Raw genomic sequence first — 16,589 nt, 5'->3', positions numbered from 1 at the left:
CGCCTGGTCAACGTGAGCACCGAATCTGAAGTGTGTCTCGGACACGCTGCTTGCGTGTCGTGCTGCACCGCAGGCGTTAGTGAAGAGCGCCTGGTCAGCATGTGCACTGAAGCTGAAGTGAGACTCGGAGGCACAGGGTGCGTGTCGCGTTGCACAGCAGGCACTGGTGAGGAGCGCCTGTTCGGCGTGTGCATCGGAGGTGGAGTGAGTCTCAAAAGCACAGGGTGCGTGTCGTGGTGCACAGGAGGCGTTGGTGAGGAGCGCCTGATCAACGTTTGCATCAGAAGTGGAGTGAGTCTCGGACGCGCAGGGTGCGTGTTGGGGTGAACCGTAGGCATTGGTGAAGAACGCCTGGTCATCGAGTGCACCGGAGGAGGAGTGAGGCTCAAACACGTTGAGCGTGTCGTGGTGCGGCTGAAGGCGTTGGTGAAGAGCGCCTGGATATCGGGGCACCGGAGTTGGAGTAAGTCTCAGTGAAGCAGTGTGCGTGCTTTGGTGAAACCTGGGATTGTGGAGGTGATCGGCTGATCATCATGTGCACTGGAAGAAAGTGAGTCTTTGCAGCGCTGTGTGCGTGTCTTGGTGCCAACTGAGACCGCAGGAAGGAGTGCCTGGTGAGCGTGCACTCGGAGTCAACGTGGAGTCCCATCAGCGTTGTTTGCGTGGCTTCGTGCCAGAGGAGACCCAGAGGGGGCTGTGGTGAACGTGCACCCGGAGTCAAGTAATCTTAGGGGCGCGGGGTACGTGTGCCATGCGGCCGTCTGAGACCTTCCTAACAGTCGCAGCCCGGAACGTCAGCCCCGGAGGAGCTGAGCTGCCAGGCCGAGCCGCTGACGCCCATTGAGAAAGTTCTGCACGGAAGACCCAGTTCGCTGAAGAAGGAGAGGAGAGTGAGGTCGTGCCCCCAGGCAACGTGGATCACTACCTGGGCGGTGTGCGGGCTCGGAGGGACACTCTCTCGGCCTCTCAGTCCTTCGGACGACGTGACCTTTGGTTCGGTTCAGAGTGGGGCCCATACTGACAAAAGGAGTGGCAGTACAGGGGCCAGAGTAAGAAGCTGTACTTTATGTGGTAAACAGCGTTTACAACGCAACTTTTACCACGCACTACCTTTACCACGCAACTTTTACAATGCAAGTCGTTACAACAACTTGCGCTGGGGGGCGCTGTAGGATAGGGAATAGTTTAATTTACTATCCAAAACCTTCCCTACTATCCACGAGGCTTGGAGTTGGAATAGTAAAGTAAACTATTCACTATCCAGCACCCCCCAACGCAAGTCGTTGTAACGACTTGTGTTGTAAAAGTTGCATGGTAAAGGCATGCGTTGTAAAAGCATGCGTAGTAACGACATACATCCCTTTATGTCATTGTTGAACCGTGTGGGAGGCAACTGTTATCGAAGAGGCTGATTGTCGTAATTCACATTGCCAATATTGCTGCTAACTAACTGCCGGGCTGTTATGATGCCCGACATTATTTCTGCATAATGAAGTACACAATTGTAGTGCTACGCATTGCATTATTTCTCCATTGCAAAGTACAGGATTGTAGTGGCCCGCATTGCATTATTTCTACATTGCAAAGTACATGATTGTAGCGGCCCGCATTGCATTACTTCTTCATTGAAAAGTACGTGATTTGGGTGTGACGCATTGCATTATTCCTTCATTGCGCAGTACATGATTGTAGCGGTACGCATTGCATTATTTCTCCCATCGCAAGGTACCGGGGTGTATCGTTACGCATTGTATTATTTCTCCTTTGCCCAGCACAGGATTGTATTGTTACGCAGTGCACCATTGTTTGTCCAATGCAACGTGTGTGATTCTGGCATTATGAACATCATAGCCTTTTGAAGGCGGTGGCTGGGATTTGAACCTACCAGCCAGCCGGAACAGATATTACCCTTTATTATATGTTGGCTTTTGTAGCGTGTGGTCTGATCATATATCTTTTTGTATAAAATTTATACTCGTTTTTATCAAACTTGTGTGGAGTCCATTTGTGGTGTCACCAGGGGGTTGGCATTTGGTGACAGTGGTGCGGGACGGGGACTACGGCTTCGAACACTGGTCACTTCTTGTCTCCAGCTGGGCATTTGTGCATGTGCCAGGCACGTGCCTTTGACAACTCTTTGGACTTTTCTAGAGTGAGCATGTCCTTCATTGGCATGTTAGGTACCTGCAGGATCTGCTCTCTGAGTCTGGAGGAGGCACATCCATGGATGAACTGTGTGTGCACTTAATAATCTTCATCAGGTAGGATACAAGTGCTGGCAAGTTCTTTGATGTGGGCGAAGAATACGTCAACAGACTCTTCTGGTTCTTGTCTTGAGGAGGAACCTTTCATAGTCCAGGTTAGAAAACAGTTCAAGGTACTCTGTGATTAATCTCTTCAGGGCATATCATATGTGTATGGGGTCACTGTTTTGACTACCTTCTTCACAATCTTGTGAAGGTCTGCTCCTGCAAGGTTAATGAGAAGTGGCCCCTTGCGTTCATTGGCAATATCCGGGGCCAAAAAGTAGGTTTCTAGGCAGTCGACCCGGTCTTTCCAGTGAGCTGCATGCGTCAGGATGGTCCTGTGATTACAAAGGGTTCCACGGAGGGAAGCAATTGATGCCATGAGGTCGGCGAGTAGCTATGGTTGTGCTGTTGTCTGATGGTGCAGTGTGGTCGGGGTTATTGTTACTTGGACAATTTGCGCTTACTTCACCCTCCTGAGGCGGAAGCCGGGAGGTCCTTTCTCTCTCATTTTAATTGTATGCTCATAACTCTACCACCATCACCCTCGCTTGATGTGAAAAGCATTTTTATTGCATTTTACTTGTGGTGCTTTTCCGCTTGAGTAATAAGCGTTTGTTTGGCAGACACTTCAGCCTCTTCCCTTCGCTGCTCGAGCCCACTCTCAGCCGAGCATTGACGCTGAGAGTGTGGTCCCGGGGAGGCGAAGCATTGACAGCGGCCATCTTGGGTGTGACTGAGCGCTCTGGTGCGCTCTAGCTCCCTATACAAAGGGACGGCCCCCCTCCGCGTAGCGGACACCAGTGGCGGACGCACCGTACTCACGCCGGAGTCATGCCAGAGTCCTGCCCGTCTGCGCCCGTCCGCGCCTGGACGGGCCCAGGGGCCTGTCACTCTGTCCTCCCCTTGCTTGATCCAATCACATATTCAGGCTCCCACCTTCTGCAATTAAACTATGCCACATCCCTACCTAAACCCTTGTGCAAACATGCGTTAGACCCTTCACACAATCAATACCACTGCCGACACTGTCCTTATCAACTGTTCAAACCGGCAGAGATCAGGCAGAAACAAGCACAAAATCTGAATATGGCACTTCTGAACTGCCGTTCCCTGCCAAAACACGCCTTAGAGATCTCATTCTTACTTCAGGATGGGGCATTGGACGCATTGTTTCTCACCGAAACATGGTTAGGACCCAGTTCAGGCCCAGATATTGTTCAGGCCCTACCTCCGGGCTACTTAATCCAGCATCTTGACCGAACAGGGAAAGTAGGGGGTGGGATCGCCATCCTTTATAAGGAGCATTTAGTCTGTCGCTTTTTAGACAGCCCACTGCGGGACTGTGAAAACGCCCATTTTTCGATCACCCTTTCACCCTCAGCCTCATTTACGGGGCTCCAAGTTTACTGTCCACCAGGATCCCTAGGACAATTTCACAAGACATTGCTGGAAGCTGTTGTGAACCTCGCCAGCTCGGCCTCCAACTTTACTATATTAGGAGATCTGAACGTCCACTTCGATGATCCACATGATACGATAGCCGTGGATCTGACCCAAGATCTAGAGACCTGCGAAATTATTAAAAAAATTCAAAGTCCCACACACATAAAGGGACACCTGCTTGATCCCATTTTCTCCAATATCGCCGATCTAACTATTTTGCATCCGATCCCTATCCCATGGTCAGATCACTTCATCATACCTTTCTCTTGGAGCTCTCCTCCACCAGCCCCGGCCAAACCGTTTAGTACCAAACAGATAAGACTCTGGTCCAAACTCAACATAAGCGAATGGTCGGAAGCACTAAGGATCTCTCTACCATCTGCTAACCATGACATAAATCTAGCGAACTCAGAGTTCAACCAGTGGATAGAGAACTCACTGGATGTCACCCTGCCTAAGAAATCTGTAATCCAAAAAAGGGGATGCATTAATCATCCTTGGTTTAGCCTAGAGCTCCGAAAACTCAAACAGAGCTGTAAAAAAGAGGAGAGACTATGGAGGAAAAATTTCGACCCAGCAATTAAAACCAAATACAGAGCCTCCATCAAAACCTACAAAGCTGCGCTAAAGACTACTAAAATAGCCTTCTATACAGAGAAAATCTCTGCATCCTCTAACTCATCAAAAGAAATCTTCACTATTCTCAAAAGTTTGCTAAAACCCCCTGACCCCCCCCCCCCCCCCCCCCCCCGGCCCCTCAATCATCTGGTGCTCGCTGTGAAGAATTGGCACTCTTCTTTTACAATAAAATTCAAAATATTCTCCTGGCCCTCCCACCTATCACCACCCCTGATCCTTCGCTGCTACCTAAACCCCTTTCTCAAGGCCCCACCCCGAACTTTCTTCTTTTTCCCCCCTCACCAAGGAATTATTCCCCCCCTTCTTAACTCAATCAAAAGTGGCTCTCCCCTTGACCCCGTCCCAATTAACACCCTGAAGCTAGTCCAGCCCATCATGGAAGCACCAGTCATTAACCTGATTAACACCTCGATCGAAACTGGAACAGTCCCACGGGACTGGAAAATGGCCATGGTTAAACCGTTGTTGAAAAAACCTAACATGGACCCTGGAGACCTATCCAACTATCGTCCCATCTCCCTTCTCCGGGGCATGAGTAAATTGGCAGAAAAACTCATTAACCAGCAACTGTCCTCATTCCTGGAGGCCTCCAATTTACTCCATCCCTCTCAAACAGGCTTCCGCCCGGGACAAGGGACGGAGACGGCACTCCTTAAGGTGGTGGAGGAGTCCAGGAGGATCCTGGACACAGGTGGCAATGTGGCCATCATCCTCCTGGATCTCAGCGCCGCCTTCGATACGGTGAGTCACCGTATCCTTCTAGCCCGTCTAAACGAAATCGGAGTCTCGGGAAAAGCTCTTTCCTGGCTGGAATCCTTCCTCTCTGAGAGATATTTCAAAGTATTTGAAGGAGACTGTCACTCCGCGCCATTACCCCTGCAGTGTGGGGTGCCACAGGGCTCTTCCCTTAGCCCCACACTTTTTAATGTGTACATGTCACCTTTAGCTAAGATAGTGGCTCCCTACGGAATTGAATTGGTCAGCTATGCTGACGACACTCAGCTCGTGGTCTCTCTGAATCAGGCTGAACTATCCCACACGAGTCTGAGTGACTGTCTGGAGGAGGTATCAAAGTGGATGGGCTTGTCCCAGCTAAAACTCAATAACCAAAAGACCGAATTGATGTTATTGGGCAGAAATGTATCATTCTACTCCCCCACGCTATGGCCCTCTTCTATGGGCGCTAGCCCAACTCCCAGAAGCGTGATCAAGCCTGGGTTTTTGGCTAGACAATGATCTTACCTTCAAAGTACAAGCCAGAAAAACTGCGGCCACCTGCTTCCGCTTGCTCAAATCCATCCGTAAAATCCTCCCTCAACTGCCCGACAGAGCCAGAAAAACCCTGCTCCAAGCCATGATCTTGTCGAGGCTGGATTACGGGAACGCGCTCTACCTAGGAGCCCCAGTCTCAGTAATCCAGAAATTACAGGTGGTACAAAACTCCGCCGCTAGATTGCTGACGAGCACCAACCACCGCTCGTCAGCCAAACCAGCGTTGAAACCACTCCACTGGTTATCCATACAGGAATGGGTACATTTCAAGGCCCTCTGTATAGCTCATAAAAATCTTCAGGGTAAAGGCCCCCCCATTCTTGCCAATCTGATTAAACCACACAGAACTCCCAGAAATCTCCGTTCCAACTAGCTTAACCTGGCACAAGTCAGCAGAATCAATAAAGCTCGTGCGGGTGGTCGCCTCTTCTCCTACAACACCTCAAGGTTGTGGAACTCCATGCCCCTCCCGCTTCGACAGGAGCCCAACCATCTTTTCTTCCGTAAGAAATTAAAAACGTGGCTCTTTTCTACAAAATAATGATACCTGACCTTTCCTTCTTCAACTTCCTCCTTTCGTAGCTGCAAGCGCTGGGATGCCTCCGGGTAGCCATGCGCTATACAAGAATCTTTTCAATTCAATTCAATTCAATGCAGATGTGTTGCGCCATTTCTTCTGTTCATTGGATATGCTACAGTAGATCACCTGGCTTGGGTTGTATTGCTGATGTTGGGGTGAGGGTTAGGCTACTCGGTTATCAGTGTGGCTGCCCTTGGATGTCCGTGTGGCGTCCTCCCCTTTGTCAGCATGGTTAGAACGTCCATAGGTGTGACAGGGCTGTTGATGGGGCCAGCCTTTTCTCTAATGTGGCGCTGTTGGAGTGTGCACATGTGGCTCAGCATGCGCTGCTGACCTGTTGTGAGCGTGTCAGTGACTTGGGCCTCAGTGATTCCTTCTCCACATAGATGCAGACTCTTGCTGTACATATGCCCGTTGAATTTGTGAGGATGGGCCTGCTTTCTTCCACTGCCCAGGCTCTGTGGGAACTCTTCCTGAAGTGGTGTCAGGCCGACGGTGTTCGCGGATGAGGCTGCACTCTGCCACTGTCTTCGGTGCAGGTGATACGGGCACCTCTCCTAAGACGGTGCCGAGGGGGCACATGGGTCTATGTGTGGGGCCAAGCCCTCTCTCTCGGTGCAGAGTTAATTTCCTCCCTTGAGGCGGAGCTGGGGATCTCATTGGGTCTGCGTGCGAGGCTTCACACCATGTGACCCCCCCTCAGTGTTGTATTGATCGGGGTCATTGCTGGGCTGAGAGGTGCTGGGTGAGGCCTTGCTGCTCAGTGCAGAGTGGTGTTGCTTGCCGTGGTGTGCTGCTGTGCGACTTGGCAAAATAGCGGCTCTGTGAGGGAGTCACTGGAGGGTAGCACAAGGTAACAGGACTGCCCGGGGTGCAGCACTCCATTGTCACCAATGTAGAGTTGCTCTTGCTGACTCAGCGCGTATAAATGACAAAGACACACCAGTTACTTGGTATCACTAAATCTGCTCGGGTTTAGGCTTCACCTACATTATTTTACTAACACCAACATGTTAAGCAGTCCCATAGCCTGGATGCTTTTTACATAGTTAACATTATAGACAATTTTTTGGAACCTTCTGCAATTAAGTTTGAAATGTGAGTTCCACAGGAAAGAGCCTTTTGCCCTGCTTATAATTCACTTTATGTTTGCCAAATTTTGTCCAGAATTGTTAAGTGGCTGCAAAAATACAGGAAATCCCAAATAGTACACTTTCGCGAAGAAACCTCAATAAGAAATATTCTCAGCAAAAATAAAGAAAATAGCTTTATGACTGTACACAAAATATGGCAGGCTTGCAGTCCTTGGTTACATGGAGTCAGTTTACTCCTGTTTATGAATGGATTAAATCTCTCACAATATTTGGGGTGTTCCCTTTTTTGAAGGGTGTGTCATTCACACACTTGCATTTAAACTTGTGAAAGAGAGACAATAATAAAGCACCAGAAGGGCCTACCTAACTACAGTCTTGTTTGCTTAACTGTCTTCCCAATTTGGGAACATGTTCTTTTAGGTACCTATTTGGATATCTGGCATACCCTACATCCATTTAAGGAGCATTTACCTCCTCTTTACCGGGAAATTCACCTAACAAGTTTCTAAAGCAATTTTTTAGGATTACTATTATTATTATTGTTGCTGTTTCAAATATTATTATTAATAAAAACTAATAACATGGCCATATATTAATATTATTATTCTTTTAGTATCATCGTTATTACTAATACTACTATACTATTAATAATACAAGAAGTACTAATACTTCTACAACCACTACAATTACTATTACTAATAATGCCACCACTACAACTCTACTAATAATACTACTACTAACACTACTACTAATAATCATACATTTGATACATTTTATATTGGAAAAAGAGAATCATGTCTTGGAAATTATAAATAATAGGTGGTAATAGTATCCACCTCAGTAGTACTCATTTTGTAAATACCATTTTTGTGCAAGAACATTTATATGACAAAATAGAATTAAGATAAGTTATCACAGAAAATATCAAAGCTGTGTTGGTACTGCGTGTATTGAATCGTTTGATGTGAATGTTTCAGCATATCTCCTTATTGAAAACTCAATTACCTGAGTTATACTGCAAAAGAGATGGGCAAGATCATATGGTTGGTGATGCTTCTTGGTTACCATGGCCATATGACAAAGAATCAGCAACTTCCTTCATGCCTCACTTATCCATAGATTGCAAATATGCATTACATGAGGGCTGGTACAACTTCACTTCTACAAATCTGCAGCCAGTCGCAACTGCCCTTCCCTAATACTATTCCTCTGATTCTGAGGAATGTGATGGAGGAAAACTCCTTGTGGCTGTCCCGCAGCATTACCCATGAGGGGCTGGGCAAACTCCCTGTGGCTGACCAATAGCATTACCCATGAGTGCCTGGGCCCCCTTAATTTGCTAAGGCACAGGGTGGTTTATTTTCTCATTTCAAGCACTGACAGACAATGTGGGGGCAACGTTTGTGATCTAGGTGTTTGGTTTTCTACCCTGACCATGAAGAAGTTTCCATGGCACAGCAACATTACACAAAATAATGCTATGCTGAACACTACCTGACCCCTCATCTGCTCCTCAATGGGACATAATCCTAATGCTAGTGCTGACCATGTGTACTTTTGTCTGCCTGTCTCTTACTATGGCTAGTAGGAATTATTAGGATATGGGGCAGCAAGGAGTTTTATGTTAGCCTTTGTGTACGATGGCTAGGAATCAGATTTTCTCTTCAAGCTCTGCAAGTGAATGCAGGCTAGGTTCACGAGAGGAGAAGAATTCAGAGCTATTCCATAAGCAGCAGGCAATTTCCCAGAGAAATGTGTGTTCATGCAGTGCCAACACTTTTGAAGCCAATAAAACAAAACAATAACACTCTTAAACCAAATTAGAAAGAAAGGGAGAAAAATAATTAATAAGCAGAAAGACAACACCACAATTACAATTGTGTAAAACTCTCAAACCTAATTAGAAAGAAAGGGACAAAAATAATTAATAAGCAGAAAGACAACACCACAATTACAATTGTGTAAAACTCTCAAACCTAATTAGAAAGAAAGGGAGAAAAATAATTAATACGCAGAAAGACAACACCACAATTATAATTGTGTAAAGGGAACTGGATATATGATTCTAAGGTTGTTTATGCACAAAGAGCCTAGAACATGTAAAGTGCCAATGTAAGGGCTTGTTTTGTTGTTGACCGGGATCTAGGTCCATTTTCAGTCTGACTGTAATGGAGTGGAGATCATATACAAAGGGCAGGTAGCATCTGTCAAAGTTGTATTTCTGGCTGAGCCTCTGTTATGGAGATCAGCATCTTCAGCCAGGAGAAGGTCCAAGACTGAAGCCAAAGAGGGTTCCTTGAAGTTGAATGCATTATCTTTCGTTTGTTTTAATGTATTTTATTCTCTTAAACCTTTTTTCTAAATCTTTTTAATTGTTAACATGAAATGTTGTCTTTTATGGTCTCACAACCGAAATAAAGAATATAATGAATTATCATCAAACTCTGTCGGAAGCGAAAGGGTTTTGTCTGCAAAATTTCTGGTCGGGACAAAGCTGGACTTTGTAGCTGCGGAGGTTGCTTTACCTCTGGGATAGGAAGGCCGGCTCAACTCCAGATTTTACCTTCTGATTTAGGTCACATTTTTTGGTTCTCAAAATCCTCCAGTGGCGAGAGCCTGGAAACTGTAGTGGGGCAGGGTTCTGTAAGGCCAGATATCTTCAATGCGAAGCTCAACTGAACATGTTTTCAGGGCAGCAAAAATCTCTAAGCGGGACAAACCTGTTTTTCTTGTCACTACCAGGCAAGCCTTATCACCTTGTCCCAGTTCTCCAAGGGTGGAAAAAAGAGTAAGTCTAATTTTTTGTAACTGCTGCAGCGCTCAGGTCCTCAGGGCAGGCTTCTAGGCACCAGGTCTCTCTCTCTCCAGGGCTTCTGAATGGTCTAGTCCTAAACAGCCAGATGGGCCTTCTTGGAGTCAGGAGTACATCTGCTTTTGTGTCTGGAAAAGTGCAAATAGGAGGCAAAAACTTGACACTGGAGCGCAGGCCCAGTCCCAGGTTACCAGTAGGTGCCATGATTCATTGAGTTTTCTTTATTCCAGCATAGCCTTCTTCTTCAGGTGTAGACTTCTCAGGTTCAGCAAAATTCCAAAGAGGTGGTGGTGAGGTGCTAGTCTTATCCTGTACACTAGCCCATGATTGGAGAATTTTCTACACCCAATTCTGTCGACTATCTCAATTCCATTCAGAAATATGTATTGGGCCACTAGAGGAGAGACGAGTAGCAACACTGGTTCTGAACCAGTTTTGGCTCAGGCAGCACAAAGTATATTTTTCTGAAGTTATTTTCCATTGAAGTTATTTAAAAATATCCTTTTACCATGAAATTAGGGGCCAGATGTAGGTCGGTCGGTAACGGCCGAAAATCGGTATTTCGGCCGTTACCGACCGGTAATTCAGAAATGGGATGTTGGGCCCTGGATTTTACAGAATCGGTAAATTTACCGATCGGTAAATTTACCGATTCTGTAAAATACCGAATCGGTATTTTTACCGATTCGGTAAATTTGTGATGTAGGTGGGACTCTTCTGAGTCCCACAAGCCTTACAGAATCGGTATTTTACCATCAAATCCTATTTGATGGTAAAATACCGATTCCGGTGTGCATGCACATGTGTGCATGCACACCTCTGCCATATGACAGGCAGACCTGCCCTTGGGGCATGTATGCCTGCCACATGGCACCCGAGCCTATTTTTAGGGTGCCAGAGGGTGTCAAAGTGACACCCCCTGCACCCTTGCTAAAATCGGTAATTACCGATTCTGTAATTACAGAATCGGTATTGCCCATTGATTCCTATGGGCTTCACAGCCCGATTCGGTATTTCCAGATTCGGTAAATACCGAATCTTAAAGATTCGGTATTTACACATCTGGAAATACCTACATCTCCCCCCTTCATATTTACCACTTCAGTTAGGATGTGACCTCCCTCACGGCTGCTGCAAAGTGTGTATTTTCTCTTGAGGCTTGTTCTGAGGGTTGCAGCACCAGCCTCAATCGAAAATATACACTTTTGAAACATCCCTACACTGTGTGGCATGCATCATGCGGTGCCTGCCACAGCGCAGGGATGTTTAGGAGGGCACACAGGTGCCCCCCCATGCCTCATAGTGGAGGCCTCGGGGATGGGGGCAATTTCAAGGGTGCAAGGGTGTCAAAATGACACCCTGTTGCACCCCTGAAATTGATCTGTGCACATATGTTGCACACACACATGCCCTAAGGGCATGTGTGTGCGAAACAAGAAACTTTAAAAAATGCACAAAAGTGCATTTTTCAAAGCTTTTGCAAATTACCATGAAGTTCAACTTCATGGTAATTTGCGCCCCATTAGCGAAATTGCTAATTTCTTTTGTTTAATGCATTACATTTAAGGAATCTCAATTTGGGATTCCTTAAATGCAATCGCAATTTAAGTAATCGCAAATTAGAGATTGCTTAAATTGCGATTTTTGCATATGGGATGATGCATCCCAAATGCAAAAATACCTGTCGCAAAGGGACAGATTCTAAGAATCTGCCCTTTGAGACCGGTTTTTGCTTTGATGCATGTGGGCCAATCATACTTGACCTAAAAAGTGGAAACAGCTTTTAGTTTAGTATTGTCACCGTGATAGCACATTATTTCACATATGTAGTATTTAAAAAAAATAAAAATTAAGGACCTAGGGCCAGATGTAGATGGCCAATTACCGGTCGGTAACGGCCGAATTCGGCCGTTACCGACCGGTAATTGGATTTTGAGATGTAGGGGGAAAAAACAGGCATTTTCGGTATGTAGGTGCCAAGTTGCACATTGACACAGCTTTGAAAATCGGTATTTTACCATGCAATACAATTGCATGGTAAAATACCGATGCAGGTGTACATGCACATCTGTGCATGTACACCTGTGCCATGTGGCACACATACATGCCCTTAGGGCATGTATGTGTGCCACATGGCACATAAGCCTAAAACAGGGGTGCCAGAGGGTGTCAAAGTGACACCCCCTGCACCCTTGCTAAAATCGGTATTTACCGATTCTGTAATTACAGAATCGGTATTGCCCATTGATTCCTATGGGCTTTACAGCCCATAGGAATCAATAGGAAATACCGATTCGGTATTTCCAGATTCGGTAAATACCGAATCTTAACGATTTGGTATTTCCCCATCTGGAAATACCTACATCTCCCCCCTTCATATTTACCACTTCTTAAATACCGAATCGGTAAAATTCGGTATTTAAGAAGTGGTAAATATGAATTACCTTCATCTGGCCCCTAGCCCGGTACCTTTACAAGACAACCTTTAGTGGTGATCTAATAATATATATAAACATGGGGTTTTCTACATTAGAATGGCAATTTTTCTTTCCATGTGTCACTGTGGTGGTTTTAAACTGCAGTCCAACAAGAGCACAATAGTGCTCATGGCAACCATATATTTTTGTAATATATGTGGATGGTGTAAATACACACTACAGCTCACATTGATATTTAAGTTCCATGCTCCTGCTGGATGTTTTGTACAACTTGCAAAGGCCTAACAGGATAGTTAAATACAATAGTTGGGTGGAACTAATTCTGCAGTACCATGTTCGGGGCAGGGCAAACACTTTAACACTGATTGGCATCACAGAACGCTGAGTCCAAATACCAGCAGAAACAGCTCCAAAAGGAAAGTGAAAAATCCAAGGTGACTATGCAGAAAACATGAGTTTGCTGCACTCTAAAATTAAAATGTTCCGTACTGAAATCCCTTCACTTGTAGTAATTCGTACTCTAACCCTGACAAATGTTACTTATGGAATTTTATAGATTTTATGTTAGTTTAACTTAAAAGGATCTGGATACAAGGAAGGAAACTTAACCGAAGTCACAAAAATATCAAACATTACTCAAAGCTTTGATTCCTAGCCACAAAAAAAGCCTAATAAATGTTAACTACGTCATTATAGTAACGGTAATGCAATTAGATTGAATTTGATTAAATCAATTCTATTCAAAAGTCACCACTAATACTAACAGGTGGGAAATATTTAACTTTTGTACTTTGATCAATTTACTTTGAAATAAATTATATTTCAGCAATAGTGGCCTTTAAACCTAATGTGTGATACATAAATATAATATAAAATAATTACATGAAATGAAACCTGGGTTTAATTGGAATGAAACTAGGGTCTTCTATCATATCCTTGATGTAAGTAACAGTCAGTCGAAATTGTTGATAAGACATGACCCTATATAACACTATACAATCAATATACCTATATGGAGGGATATGAATGTGCTGAGGATGCGTGCAAGTGGAGTTTAGAGTGTTGGAGAGAACCTAGTTGTTGAGATTTCCTGAAGGCATTGCCCTTTGTTATGCAAGTAAATTGTTTTGATTTGATATTGTTTTGCTAATATTGTAGTACCTCTCTTTGTAGCTTGATGTACTCATGTGTGACTTTTCTCGCCTATATTTTTATTGTTTAGAATCAATACATACCTAGATAAATGAATTTCTGGATCACATCCTGAAAAGATAAAAGGCAAACATGAGAGAGTTAGACATGGACAGCTATTCAACAATACACTTTGAGACATATTCTAAAGATTTTTTTGTTGTTGTTGCAAGTTACATTGATGAGCAAACCCAATAAACATGTCTGCCTTCCTCAATGTGAATGATGAAACCTGATCATCAACTAATTTGTAGTATTAATTGAATTGAAGTATTTGATCTATTTGTTTACTTAAGAGGTCTGTAAAACTGTCACTCTGAATTCAATTATCTGAGGGCACATTTCCTTCAAGATCATTTTGTTCTCATATTGATTAACAAATATGTCTCAGATTTAAAAAGAGGGCTAACGTACACAGTTGTCTTCTGCACACAAACTAAGTGGGAATTCAGTGCCAAATTCTTGTAAAACGTTGCTGTAATTATATTGCATTCTTCAATCCAAGTTTTATATTCACACTCACTGTTCCTTGCCATATCGCTGTTCTTTTAGCTCCACACCCTTCAGAAATGGAATAACTGTCATTTTCTTTTACCATTTCTCACATTTATGGTTACCTTTTGGTCCTGGATGCACTCTAGTGCACCTAACCTGTGTCCTTATTTGCCTTCCCCACCTGCCGAACACTAAGGCCCAGATTTATAAAGATGTCACGGATCACAGAACAGCACTCACAGTTGCTGTGATGTGTTGCGTGACATGGACACAGCGGGAAAGCACCATATCTGCAGGATCCTGTTCTCTGCCTAGCACTGGCACACAATTAAGCTGCCTAGTTAGTGAAAAACACAGACCTTTGCACCATTGTGCACGGGTGTGGGCATGAGTCTAACATAGGTTTTGTAGTGGAAGGGTACCAAGTACAAAATACTATACCTAGATACATTTTAAAAGTTTTCCTACTTTGGTACAGTGCAGCACACATGCAAAGAGGGAAAAGTTAGGAGAAGTAAAATCATTTCACCTTAACACCTGCTTCAAAGTGGCATTATTGTTAGTAGGTAGGGTGTTGGATCCAAAACCATAGGTGGCTGCATGAAAACGCCTATGTACCACCCATGGAATGCCTCTTTGATGCAGAATAATGCAAAGCAGAACTCTGTGCTGCTTTGTGTCACTTTCTGGCATCTTTCTGTTATTAACAATTAGTGAGGTGACAACTTTTATAAATGAAATTTGGGATACAATATACATAGCAGATAATATTCCTCCTACAATATTCTGATACCGAAAGAAGATGTTGTACTTCCTAACAGCTCTGTTAGCTTAAGGATTATGTGGACAATGTGTTTACCAAGCAAATTATTTGCCAAATGGTAAAAATATCTGAGGGACTCAGTTGATGGAGGCAATTAGCTGCATATATGACATGCTGGGCTTAAAGGAGGACAAACCCTTTGAAAATTACTTTTATAGTCAGTATGCAGATTCAGACAATATGGGTCTGATTCTGATGCGTTTAGGAAGGCCTCCTAACGGCATTTGCTCCGTCCAACTCGGATCAAGAATGTGTCTTTATAACCGAGGGCCAGATTACGATGCGGTTTGGAACATAGGTCCCATTGAAGTCAATGGGAGTCCAACCAAATCGTATCCGGAAGCATCCGGATGCATCGTACTCGGTCAGTTGGACTCTCCCAATCCAATTTGGTTGGGAACCATTCCCTAACCCATTCGGTCGGGAAGCTTTCCAAACCGCATCAAAATCGGGCTTTACGTCTCGGATTTGCATGATTTTTTAATTAATGGAGTGGAAAGAGGTGGGCATGACATGTTTACCGAGGTACCTTTCCCATTGTTACTCATTGATGTGGGTTGAAGAGTTGTTGATTTGAGTCCCTATGCTGGCGAGTTTGACGACATTTACTTTGATGACATCTGAGGATGCATCATCTACAGATCCCATGAACAACAATGAAGAAGGTTCCTTGAAAAGGCAGTGGTGCTGGAACAATTTTCAGTGTGGGGTTGCTGCCATCAGTGTTACATCATTGAAGTCATAGGAATTGTGAAAAAGCCACGCACCACACAAAGAACAAAGATAGAAAATTAGGCAAACCAATTCAACAGGAGAATGGTAAAGGAGTGGTATGAAGTCAGTGGTGCATTTTGAAGCACACTGTTGCAAATACATTGCTAAAGCATGGTGTGGTAGCATTTACAGACAGCATATCCATTGAAAGGGCCACTTAATTAGCCCAGACATGCAGTTTTACTGATAAAACTATAAAGGGTACGACTGTCAATGTGCGGAAATCAAGTTTTAGTGAATATCATTTGCACAACACAAAGTAAAGTGTCTTAATTTGTTTTGATGTAATTACAATCTTTGTTTTCATCACACGTCAAGATTGAAAAAGTGCTTTATTTGTGCTTTCCAAGAATATGATATATTTTGAAATCTATGTACAGTTAATTTATAGGAATTTAAGAATTGCCATTGTACAGCTTTTCCTTTCACAATCCCTTTATCTCACAAGATTGCCATATCTCTTTTGCTCATTCACCTTCCAACTCAATTCTAAAGAAATAACTAAACGAACCATTGCAGCCCTAGGGTCAGTGAGAAAAATGTACACAAACAGTATCATGAACATTTCAAATTTATGAAAATGATAAATATGTTCAATAATGCGCCCTAACAATGAACACTCAGACAAATAATTATTCTTATGACTGTAAATAATCACATGCCACCCAAATATGCAACATCGTGTTACCAGTTATATATGTCAATTAGAGGCAGCAAGAACTAACAGCAGAACAAAAACTTTGTGATGGCTCTTTTTTCCACAGTTTTTTTTAAATACA

The 16,589-nt window shown here is 44.1% G+C and overlaps 1 protein-coding gene across 2 annotated transcripts in view; it reads right to left on the bottom strand.

Moving 5' to 3' along the window:
• The window catches only part of GDA (guanine deaminase), a 408,106-nt gene that overhangs the window by 16,939 nt on the left and 374,578 nt on the right, over positions 1 to 16,589 (bottom strand). For both annotated transcript variants that reach the window (XM_078675759.1, XM_078675760.1), the window contains one exon: positions 13,763 to 13,790. In XM_078675759.1, coding sequence (XP_078531885.1) covers positions 13,763 to 13,790 — 28 coding nt within the window. The remainder of the gene's footprint in view (positions 1 to 13,762; positions 13,791 to 16,589) is intronic.

The sequence above is a fragment of the Lissotriton helveticus genome, chromosome 2_1, assembly GCF_964261635.1.
Source record: "Lissotriton helveticus chromosome 2_1, aLisHel1.1, whole genome shotgun sequence".
In the NCBI taxonomy this organism is placed as follows: Eukaryota; Metazoa; Chordata; class Amphibia; order Caudata; family Salamandridae; genus Lissotriton; species Lissotriton helveticus.
Note: the sequence above shows the minus strand (reverse complement) of the source record. Positions and strands in the feature narration are given on the sequence as shown.